Source organism: Nerophis ophidion, linkage group LG28, assembly GCF_033978795.1.
Source record: "Nerophis ophidion isolate RoL-2023_Sa linkage group LG28, RoL_Noph_v1.0, whole genome shotgun sequence".
In the NCBI taxonomy this organism is placed as follows: domain Eukaryota; kingdom Metazoa; phylum Chordata; class Actinopteri; order Syngnathiformes; family Syngnathidae; genus Nerophis; species Nerophis ophidion.
The window spans coordinates 8,846,161-8,858,660 of record NC_084638.1 but is presented as its reverse complement, the minus strand read 5'-3'; the positions used below and the strand labels follow the sequence as shown (position 1 = coordinate 8,858,660).

Genomic DNA, 12,500 nt, shown 5'->3' with positions numbered 1-12,500 from the left:
ATCAATAGAATCGACACCTGGATCAACCACGCTGAAGCTGTAGCAGTTAGCTTTTTTGCGATTGCTGTGTCCTCAAGTCCTCCGGTGATAATGTTACGTGAAAGGAAATAACCGAATTTTCCAGACTGTAGAGCGCATTGGTATATTTAAGTCACAAAATGTTAAAATAAAATAAAATATTTTCCAATATTAGCTACATTTTTACACAGGAATATTTGATTAATGTTTATTTACATACCTTACATACCATTACTTTTGTTTTGTTCCTTATATTGTACAGTTTTTGTATATTTTTCTGTATATTGTACAGCATTGCTTATTGTTTTATTGGATAGTAGTCTGTTTATTTAAATTCTTGTTTTTTTTATCTTTATTACTTATGTGATTTTTAAAATGTTTTTATTCCATATTTGTTTCCACTGAGTCCTTAATCTCGTTATATGCAAAGAAAATGACAATAAAGTCCATTCTATTCAATTTTATTCTAGTAATTGTTTACAAAAGGTGTCTGTGACAAGGCAGTAAAACGGCCGATCAAACAAAACAGAAGCCATCGACGCGGGAAAAGTGGACATTTTGTAGAAAATGTTTAAAAGATTTGAATGTTCTGAATAAGTTAGAATGGTTGGTGTTGGATTTTTTCAAATCGGTGGAGAAATGTTGAAGTAGCAACATTTTTAATTGAGAAATAGTATGAAGGGTTTCCAAGAATTTCGAGAAAACTGGGAATTTTTATGGTAGGAGTAGTCGCCAAAAAATAGGGCCGAAAAAGGGTTTGAAAAAAAGGAATTTTGGGAATTACTGGAATTTTTTTAACTTGAAAAAAAAATTGTTCGGATGTCCAGGATGAGTGGAATGTGCTGAAAGTGGAATTTTTTGAATCTGTTGAAAAATGTGAAAATGGTAGAAGTTTGAAAATTGTCCAGAATGAGAAAAATGTCCCCGAAAACCTGGAATTCTGGGAAATCGGGGAATTTGGGGAATTTATCAAGTTTCTCAAAGAGGCTGAACAGTTAGAAGGGTTTGAATCAGTTGAAAAATGTGAAAAATTTTGCAACTTTGAAAAATGTCATATTTTTTTTAATGGTGAATTTCCTGGAAATTTAGGAATTTTGTGGAAAATGTTGAAAGAATGTCCAGGATGAGTGGAATGTGCCGAAAGTGGAATTTTTTGAACCTGTTGAAAAATGTGAAAATTGTCCTGAATGAGAAAACTATCCTGGAAAACATGGAAATCTGGGGAATTTGTCAACATTTTCAAAGAGGCTGAACAGTTAAAACGGTTTGAATCAGATGAAAAATGTGGGAATTTTGCAAATTTGAAAAATGTCCCAAAAAATTTCAATGGTGAATTTCCTGGAAATTTGGGAATTTTGTGGAAAACTTTGAAAGACTTGAACGTTCTGAACGAGTTGAAATGGTTGCTGTTGTTTCCATGTTTATTTACATACCTTCATTGTTTACAAAGGGTGTCTGTAGCAAGGCAGTAAAACGGCCGATCAAACAAAACAGAAGCCGTGGTCATCGAGTCGCTAGCTGCGCCTGCTCGCTCTCCAATCAGCTAAACCGACTCAATAACATTCTGGTGGATTTACCGAGGTATTGGTGAAACTGAAACAATGCCGTCATAAGTTAATGATGCTAACAGAGAGACTCGTGCTAACGACGTTAGCTTCATTACATTACCTTAGTGCAAAACATTCCTTTAGATGTCCCACATTGGACGGTTTGGTAAGAAAAATTTTGTTTAGTTATATTGTAAAATCTAAAAACGTTGCCGGGAGTGAGGAATGGCGAATCCATACGAGTAGAAACGCTATGGATGGCTAGGGGGGGACGGAAAGCTCAGCCCTAAAGATGGCAACGTAGCACAAAACAAAAATCCACAAAGCAGCAGGGTTCAAAGTGTAGGAAAGAGGTAGAGGCTTGTGGTATTTTTAATTTTTTGCTTCATTTTGATGAGATTTAGTATCTTGGAAGCGGCTTCTCACTGTGGATAGACGACGCGTTTTATAAAATTGACGTTTATGGTGGGTTTTAAAAATTGTGGTGAACAAAAACATTTAGAAAGCCATGCCGTTCTAACACTTGGCATGGTTTCACCGAAATAAGCAGGGGCGTCCACGGAAGAAGACGGAGGGCCTACCTGAGGCACATGCTGGCTAGTCGCTCGATCTCCGTCTCCATGTGCTCCTGGAGCTCCCCGGGCCGGAGCAGCACCTGGCAGATGGGACAGATGGGAGCCTGGCTGTCGTACAGCGACATCTTCTTTTTGCCTGCAACGGGAAAGGAAGGTGGCGTTTACAAAATTGCGCTCTAGCGCCCCCTAGGAAAAAAACACGGACAAAACTGCTTGTAACTTCCATTAGGAATGTCGTAGAGACATGAAACGAAAACCTCCATGTAGATCTGACTTAGACCTACATTTCATACTCTGACATCCTTCAGCAAAACTCAACAGGAAGTGGGCAAAAACCCTTTCAAAACAAAAGTTTCCTAAAAATTTAAATTTTTGCCTCTTTGAGCTCTAATTTGACCCCCTTAGAATGCTTCAAAACTCATCAAACTCGACACACACATCAGGACTGGGGAAAATTGCGATATAATAAAAAACTAAACCCCAAAACTTTTATTCCTAGTGCCCCCTGGGAATAAAACACGGACAAAACTGCTCCTAGGAAGAAAACACAGACAACACTGTTTGTAACTTCCATTAGGAATGTCATAGAGACATGAAACAAAAACTTTCATGTAGGTCTGACTTGGACCTAGATTTCATACTCTGACATCCTTCAGCAAAACTTAACAGGAAGTGGGCAAAAACCCCTTCAAAACAAAAGTTTCCTAAAAAAAATCATTTTTTGCCTGTTTTTGCTGTAGTTTGACCCCCTTAAAATGCTTCAAAACACACCAAAACGGACACAGACATCTGGACTGGCGAAAATTGTGATCTAATAAATAACCCAAACCCCAAAACTTTTATTCCTAGCGCCCCCTAGGAATAAAACACAGACAAAACTGCTCCTTGGAAGAAAACACAGACAAAACTGCTTGTAACTTCCGGTAGGAATGTCGTAGAGACATGAAACAAAAACCTTTATGTAGGTCTTTGTTAGACCTACATTTCATTAATTGACATCATTCGGCAGAAATCAACAGGAAGTTGGCAATTAACCCTTCAAAACAAAAGTTTCCAAAAAAATTCAATTTTTGCCTCTTTAAGCTGTAATTTGACCCCCTTAAAATACTTCAAAACTCACCAAACTGGACACACACATCTGGACTCGTGAAAATTGCGATCTAATAAAAAACAAACCCCAAAACTCAAAATTGCACTCTAGCACCCCCTAGGAATAAAACACAGACAAAACTGCTCCTAGGAAGAAAACACAGACAAAACTGCTTGTAACTTCCGGTAGAAATGTCGTAGAGACATGAAACAAAAACCTCTATGTAGGTCTCACTTAGACCTACATTTCATTCATTGACATCCTTCAGCAGAAATCAACAGGAAGTTGGCAATTACCCCTTCAAAACAAAAGCGTTGTAAAAAAAACCTGTCACCTTTTTTCAAACATTATCTCCTCTGAGCGCGTTTGCCGTGTCGGCTTCAAACTCGCACAGGAGAGAGAGTGAACCCTTCTGATTAAAAGTTGCGAAAAGAGTTTTAATAACTGCTCCGGTTTTGACTTTACGAGCCGTCTGAAGATGGCCGCTTAAAAGCAGGAAGCACCAGCGTGACCACACAATGCAGAGAAGGTAGGTAATGTGCAGGTAAAGATATGTTGAATGGGTAAAAGGCAGGAAACACCAGCAAAAGTCGTTCCCCGTCCATCGCTGCTTGCAGCTATAATTTTCTTTTCTTTTTTTCCAGTTCCACGCTGGAAATCACTGAAAGCGGCCCATTCTTTCACTAATCTTTGTAGAAACAGTCTCCGGGCCCAAGTGCTTGATTTGATACGCCGGGCCAAGTGATGAAGACACCTGATTCTCATCATTTGGCTGGGTGGCCAAGTACTTTTGGCAATGTAGTGTTTAAGCCGCCAACTTTCCCTACGCTTTGAACCCTGCGGCTCACAAGACAGTGCGGCTAATTCAATAGAGTGTGTTATTGTGTGTGCTGTGGCGACATCTTGTGGACGAGTTAGCTCACTGCGTGTGCTTGAATGCGAATTCCTGCTGTTTATAGCTTCGAACCGGAAGTAGAAGTGCCGTTCCATCCATAGCGTTTCTACTTGTTCATATTCCGCATTCATCGCTCCGAACAACGTTTGTTAGTTTTACAATATAACTAAAACACATGTGCGACGCCCGTAGCAGCGTTTTCCATACGTTTTTGCACGTGCTATCGAAACGTAATGCAGCTAGCATGACGCTAACACGTTTATCAGTCCCCGTGTAAACGTTATTAACTTACAACGGCGTTTTTTTTTTTTTTTGTGTTGTTTCAGTTTTTTCACAAATTCCTCACCAAAACATCACCGTGGCGTTATTGAGTCTGTTTAGCCGATTGGAGAGCTAGCTCGCGCAGCTAGCGGGATCCATGACGATGTTTTGTTTGATCCGCCGTTTTACTGCCTTATGTAAAAAGGTATGTAAAAAAACATTTTACAACATGTTTCTGGGTAAATAGTGGAAGTGTTGTTTCGCCCCCCTGGCTATCCATAGCGTTCCTACTCGTACGGATTCCTCATTTGTCACTCCGAGCAAAAGTTTGTAAGTTTTACAATATGACTAAAACACATGTGACGCCTGTAGGAGCGTTTTCCTGCGTATTTGCACGTGCTATCGTAATGTAAGGCAGTTAGCATAATGCTAACACGTTTACGAGTGTCTGTGTTAGCGTTATTAAGTTACAACGGCACTCTGACAGGCGGACACAGGACCAAAGGCGGGATTTTGTGCAGATGTCATGAGACGTAGTGGTGCTTCAAAAAAGTACCGTAAATACCAGACAATAAGCAGCAAAAAAAATTTCCCCACTCTTTGAACCCTGCGGCTTACGGAACGGTGTGGCTTATGTGTGGGTTTGTTTTCACTGACAACCCTAACACAATAGTTAAAAAAAACAAGCAAATACACTGAAAAAGGCGGCGCCATTTTCTGGACAAGTTCCCGCCATTTCGTCTTTTGCCACTCCATAGCGTTTCTACTCGTACATATTCCTCATTAATCCTTCAGAGCATAGGTTTGTAAGTTTTACAATCTAACTAAAACACATGTGACACCTGTAAGAACATTTTTATGCGTATTTGCACATGCTATCGTAACGTAATGCAGCTAGCATAATGCTGTGTTAGCATTATTAACTTACAAAGGTGTTCTTTTTGTATCGTTTCAGTTTCACAAATCCCTAAGTAAGCTCACCAAAACGTCACCGTTTTTTTGAGTCTGTTTAGCTGATTGGAGAGCTGGCTTCTATTTTGTTTGATCCGCCGTTTTACTGCCTTGCTACAGACACTCTTTGTAAACAAGTAAGGTATGTAAATAAACATTTCTTTGTAAATAACTCATTAGATATTGTATATTGCATGCGGCTTATAGTCCAGGTGCGTCTTATGTATGGAAACATTTGTTTTTCTCCTGAAATTTAGTGGGTGTGGCTTATTTTTTTCAGTGACGTGCACAAAACAATGCAGCGTCAACAAAGAGTTTTTAAAACGGTCATTTTTCAGGGTTTTTTTTCTGTCACTTCCTTTTTTCTCCTTTTTACTTGTTTCCCCCCCCCTATGGCTGTCAGAAATTCCCAGAGGGGAAAGTGAATGATGGGGAGGGAAATGGAGAGATAAATCCAGGAGAGGGAGAAGAGAAGGAGAGCGGGTGTTGTTGATGTGGCACACGGGCCTTAAAGATGATTAATGCGGGAGGCAGAGTTCAGGCGCACGACAAAGGTGCTTTGGTGGAGGTGGAGGTAGGTGGATGGAGGTGGGCGGGACAATAACAAGGAAATGGGGCTGACAGGACTTTTTAGTGCGGAGATAGTTGAGGGCAGAAGGGCTGGATGCGCACGTGGACGGAGGCGAGGGGGTTAGGAGGTGTGCGTCCCTGACAGCCGTGATGGAGTGCGGGCCCGATTCCCCGCTAATGTGGCCAGATGGATTATCTGCTCCTTTTTTTTGTCTTCTTTCAATTGTCCCCGCGCTGCCCCGACTCATGATGCTGGCACTCCTCAAACTCACGTGGACACCGCTTTCACGCTTTCTTCCTACGGCTTTTACACGACCATTTTTTATGTCTTATGTTTTCAATTAATTTTGTATTTTTTAAATCCATTTTATTCATTATATTTTTATTTAAAATATATTGTTTTATTTGTTATTTTTTATCGATCGTCCCTGCTTTTTCTTAACATTGGCATCCCTCACATCAGCAGTTCTTGCATAGAAACACCATAGATTGAGGGCTGTCCAAGGCGCGGCCCTAGGGCCATTTGTCGCCATCAATCTTTCCCTCTCTGTTGCACAAAGCGTGGCCTCCATGCCTCACACGTGGAGCACCTCCATCCGCTTGTTGCCAGGGTCCAGATGAAGTGCTAATCAATAGATGCCAGATAGCGGCCAGGCTCCCGGTCAGGGAACACAATGGGTCGAGGTAAAAGGCGACCTCCGGCGAGGACAGGGATTGTCAGCTCAATGGGAGCGCGGATAAAAAAAAAGCATGGGGGGGTGCCCTCGCGGCTCGATGGGCTAAGAGGCGCGCCGTGTACTCACAACGCTGCCGTTCAAATCCCGTTTAATGACCTGCCTTGCGTGTCATCCCTTCACTTTCATCCACCCCGCCTCTCTGGAAATACAGGATCTTTTTGTACATTGAGCCCAATCCTGCATTCACCGGCCCGATCCATGCCGCCTTCGTGCATATTGTTGCCTTAGGACCAGTTCTTCCGCCGGTCACCCCCGAGGTTCTTTCGATGACACATAAGATAGTTTTAAATGAATCCCAGACAGAGCATCTTATTTTGATATTTTAATCCAAAGCTTTGGGAGACCATCTATGCACAACACATTCAATTCACGGAGATGGGTCAAATGCAGAGGATAATTTCACCACACCTAGTGAGTGTGTGACTATCGTTGGGACTTACCATATTTCCTCGAATTGCCGCCGGGTATATAGTAAGCGCCTGCCTAGAATTACTGCCGGGTCAAACTCGTTTCGCAAAATAATTAGCATAGTCCTAGAATTTCCACCGGGTCAAACTGGTCACGTCACGAGTGACACTTCACCTGTCATCATTTTCAAAATGGAGGAGGCTGATTTCAATCATTTGAAATCGCATAACGGGAAGAAGATTAAGAGCTATTCAGTAGGATTTAAGGTCCAAGCTATTGAATATGCTAAAAAGAACAGTAAGCAGCTATGTTTTATTAATATACCGTAGCTGCGTGTGTCAAATAGGAGTCATTAAATGACTCCCGCCTCGTGGTGGTAGAGGGCGCTAGTGAGCCTTCTTGCGACTACTCGGCTGCAGAAGAAGTGACAACAAGCAGCGATCGTTAATTTTTTCCTATCGCTCGCACTTTTAACATGGAGGATTACATATCTAAAATAAAACACTTTTCTAAACTGGACTTTTAATCGAAGCAGGAGGTGATAAAGGAAGATAAAAGAGACTTTTAAAACTGAAGAAAGATAAGGAAGACTTCTATAAAAAAGTTATCGATGCGTTTGATCAGAAGGAGCTGCTATTTTTATTAAATGTGGTTTTCATGATGGTATCCTTACATCACACTCAAATTTATAAGCGCAGGCCTAAATTTACCGCATGCCTTTGGTAAGCGCCGGAGTGAGAAGAGGTTTAGAATTAATTAGCGCCCCGGCGGCAAATCAAGGAAATACGACATTTCTTTTCGATTGCGACAACGACCGCATGGTTAATGTATCTCAAGCTTTTGGTGCCAGAACCTAGCACATACACCCCCCGGCAAAACACCAAACCCACAGCAACACCGCATCCCGTTTGGATTTAAAAACATGTAGAAACCGTTTTTCTGCCCTTGAACATCTTCTCCTCGTGTTGGTGTAAACAAACACTCTTGCAACCGCCCATCCACCGCCCCCCAACCCCCACACACCCCAATCCCGGCTGTTCCCGTAAATGAGTTTTCTGACACGCATCAAGCGTTTACGTGCGCTTACCCGTCTTTTTCCCCGGGCCGGTTAGCCGTAACACCCGCCAACATCGGTAAACAAGGAAATCTCTCAGCCGCCGCCCGCCACGTAACCGCATTACAGCGCCCGATAACCTCTTCAAATAATGCGCGATAAGGGGAACTTGATTTGATTCCCGGAAAAGGGAAAGAGGGCCACTTCTGATTCCCCTCCATCACGTCCTTTTTACTTTCTTTCCTATTCCGCTTGTTATGTCTTTCCATTTTCCTTCGCCGTTCTGCACCTCTTCTTTTTACTTAGCCCCAAGGGGTTCGGGCGGGGGGGGGGGGGGGGGGGGGGGTGGTGGGGGGGGGGGTTCGTCTTATCTCGCCGGAACGACACCTCCTCGCATCTGCAATCAAATAAATCCTGCCAAGGTGTCAGCCTTCATTTCCACTCCCCCCCCCCGTCCACGATGCGAGGTGAGGTGAGGGGCCCCGGCAAAGCCATCATCTCCATAATGGCAAATATGGGGCCTATAACGCCCAAAACCGGGGACTAGAAGGGGTGAGGTCTCTCAGAGAGATGATATGTATTTTTCTTAAGTGAGTTGTGACTTAAGTAGGCTCGACACTATCTTGATTGTTGCTTCCGTGTGAGTGCAAAATGGTCTTTCTGGCTCATTCCGAGGACGTTTGATGAAATGGAACGGGGGTCAACTTCAGTTTGCCACCCGGTTCCCGTTCCGCCGCACCCGGGGCGAAGGCGCTTTGCATGTTCCCCCCGCCCTGACAGTGATGCATGGCACTTTTAAATAGCATTCCTCCACGCCCAGCTCAAAACTCATCACCGGGCTCTTTCACTATCCTGCCCTGGGCCCCGTTCCCCCGGGGGGGTGGGGGGGCGCGGCGCTTTTTACGAAAGCAAATGAAATGTCGGCCCGGTGCAGAGGCGGGGGGTCAGGAGACGGCTGGATGGGAGGATCAAGGAAGGGCGAGGTGTGCGAAAGTGTGTTAAGGAATACTATATATATGTGTACAGAAATTGTGTTGGATGTAAATATAAACGGAATACAAAGACAACATATTTGATGTTCAAATAATCATTAACTTTAGAATTTGATGCCAACAACTGGTGACAAAGAAATTGGGAAAAGGTGGCAATAAATACTGATAAAGTTGAGAAATGCTCATCAAACGCTTATTTTGGAACATCTCACGGGTGTGCGGGCTGATTGGGACCAGGTGGGTGCCATGATTGGGTATAAAAACAGCTTCCCAAAAAATTCACTAGAAAGGATGGGGCGAGGTACACCCCTTTGTCCACAACTGCGTGAGCAAATAGTCAAACAGTTTAAGAACAACCTTTCTCAAAGTGCAATTGCGAGAAATTTTAGGGATTTCAACATCTACGCTCCATAATATCATCAAAAGGTTCAGAGAATCTGGAGACATCACTCCACGTAAGCGGCATGGCCGGAAACCAACATTGAATGACCGTGATCTTCCATCCCTATCAAAAACCAACATCGATCTCTAAAGGATATCACCACATGGGCTCAGGAACACTTCAGAAAACCACTGTCACTAAATACAGTTGGTCGCTACGTCTGTAAGTGCAAGTTAAAGCTCTACTATGCAAAGCCAAAGCCATTTATCAACAACATCCAGAAACGCCGCCGGCTTCTCTGGGCTCGAAATCATCTAAGATGGACTGATGCAAAGTGGACTTTGGAAATATTCGACATCGTGTCATCCGGACCAAAGGGGAAGCGAACCATCCAGACCGTTATTGACGCCAAGTGTAAAAGCCAGCATGTGTGATGGTATGGGGGTGCATTAGTGCCCAAGGCATGGGTAACTTACACATCTGTGAAGGCACCATTAATGCTGAAAGGTACATACAGGTTTTGGAACAACATATGTTGCTTCTTTTTCATGGACGCCCCTGCTTATTTCAGCAAGACAAAGCCAAGCCACATTTAGCACGTGTTACAACAGCGTGGCCTAGTAAAAAAAAGAGTGCGGGTACTTTTCTGGCCCGCCTGCAGTCCAGACCTGTCTCCCATGGAAAATGTAAAAGCGTAAAATAGGACAGCGGAGACCCCGGACTGTTGAAGGACTGAAGCTCTACATAAAACAAGAATGGGAAAGAATTCCACTTTCAAAGCTTCAACAATTACTTTCCTCACTTCCCAAACGTTTATTGAGTGTTGTTAAAAGAAAAGGTGATGTAACACAGTGGTGAACATGCCCTTTCCCAACTACTTTGGCACATGTTGCAGCCATGACATTCTAAGTTGATTATTATTTGTAAAAAAAAATAAATAAAGTTTTTTAATACTAACTATCCATCCATTTTATACCGCTTGTCCCTTCTGGGGTCGCTGGAGCCTATCTCAGCTGAATTCGGACAAGTCGCCACCTAACCACAGGGCCAACACACATAGACAGACAACATACTAACTAAATTAATAAAAAAATTATACAATTATTTAATATATAATATGATATAAATAATTATAAGTATAGTAATAATAATAAAATATTATGATAATATAATATGATATCATGTAAATAAATTAATGAAAATATCATAATTGCAGGGCCAACATACTAATTAATAAAAAATATATAATTATTTAATATACCATTAAATAATTATAAGTATAGTTATAATAATAAAATATTATGATAATTATATAATATGAGAAAATTTAGTGTAAATAAATTAATGAAAATATCATCATCGCAGGGCCAACACACATAGACCGACAACATATTAACTAAATTAATAAAAATATATAATTATTTAACATAGAATATAATTGATTATAAGTATGATTATAATAATAAATATTATAATAAAATAATGTAAATAAATTAATGAAAATATCATAATTGCAGGGCCAACACACATAGAGAGACAACATACTAATGAATAAAAAACATATAATTATTTAATATACCATCAATTAATTATAAGTATAGTTATAATAATAAAATATTATGATAATAATATAATATGAGAAAATTTAATGTAAATAAATTAATGAAAATATCATCACCGCAGGGCCAACACACATAGACCGACAACATATTAACTAAATTGATTAAAAATATATAATTATTGAATATATAATATAAGTGAATGTTGTCTGTCTATCTGTGTTGGCCCTGCGATGAGGTGGCGACTTGTCCAGGGTGTACCCCGCCTTCCGCCCGATTGTAGCTGAGATAGGCGCCAGCGCCCCCCCGCGACCCCAAAAAGGGAATAAGCGGTAGAAAATGGATGGATGGATAATTAATCAATTATAAGTATAATTAATCAATTATAAGTATAATTATCATAATAAAATATTATGATAATAATATAATATGATATAATATAATGTAAATAAATTAATGAAAATATCATCATCCCAGGGCCAACACACATAGACCGACAACATATTAACTAAATTAATAAAAATATATAATCATTTAACATATAATATAATTAATTATAAGTATGATTATAATAAAAAATAATGTAAATAAATGAATGAAAATACAAATGAAAATACAGCTTCACCACTTTAGTCATATTTTTTTGCGCTTCAAAACCTCTATGACCTTATCTCCAGTCTTCTTCTCTCTCTTTGATATTCTCATTGCTGCCACAAGTGGTGGAAAAGTGCATTACAGCTGAAAACATTTTTTTCGGCTGCTCAACAACAAGTTAAGAAAAACCGACTTAAACTAAATGGGCTTAAAAAAAAAAAAAAGTCAAGTGTTTACATTTTAAGGTCGGATATAGGAAAAAAAAAACCTATCAGGAAAAGGGCAGAGAAATTAGCACGTCATAAATCATCAGCTGACTGCTTTTAAAGATCTCCTGATAAATGGTGATCTGATTATCTGTGTGTGTGTGTGTGTGTGTGTGTGTGTGTGTGTGTGTGTGTGTGTGTGTGTGTGTGTGTGTGTGTGTGCATCAGCATGTGTAATGTGGGTTTTACTCCTGGGACCTTGGCGCGCGTGTCTGTCTGAAAGACACAGCAGTGGGATGCTGGAGAGGTTATCTCCAACCCCTGACAGCTGTTTATTCAATCAATCACTGTGTCAGTGTGTGTGTGTGTGTGTGTGTGTGTGTGTGTGTGTGTGTGTGTGTTCAGTGTGTGTGTGTAAAATGGAGAGGGAATGGCAAAAGGAGACCGAAGTAAATTAACGGAGCATTAACCAATCGCTGACCCGTAGAGTGAAAAGGTAAAATGCAGATATTAAATGAAAGGAAGCATTAAAGGAAATATGTGAACATTGAAACAAAGTTCTGGCGACGAGAAGGAGAAAGAAGGCGTTTGAAACACGGTTTAAACATTATAGTATGTATTTAAATATATTAATATGTTCAAACTCTCTTTCTAGTGTTTT

The 12,500-nt window shown here is 40.8% G+C and overlaps 1 protein-coding gene across 1 annotated transcript in view; it reads right to left on the bottom strand.

Annotated features, from left to right (window-relative positions):
• rnf220a (ring finger protein 220a) overlaps positions 1–12,500 on the bottom strand; it is a 433,695-nt gene that overhangs the window by 105,337 nt on the left and 315,858 nt on the right. Inside the window, 1 exon segment of the mRNA XM_061891442.1 lies at positions 2,147–2,276. Coding sequence (XP_061747426.1) covers positions 2,147–2,276 — 130 coding nt within the window.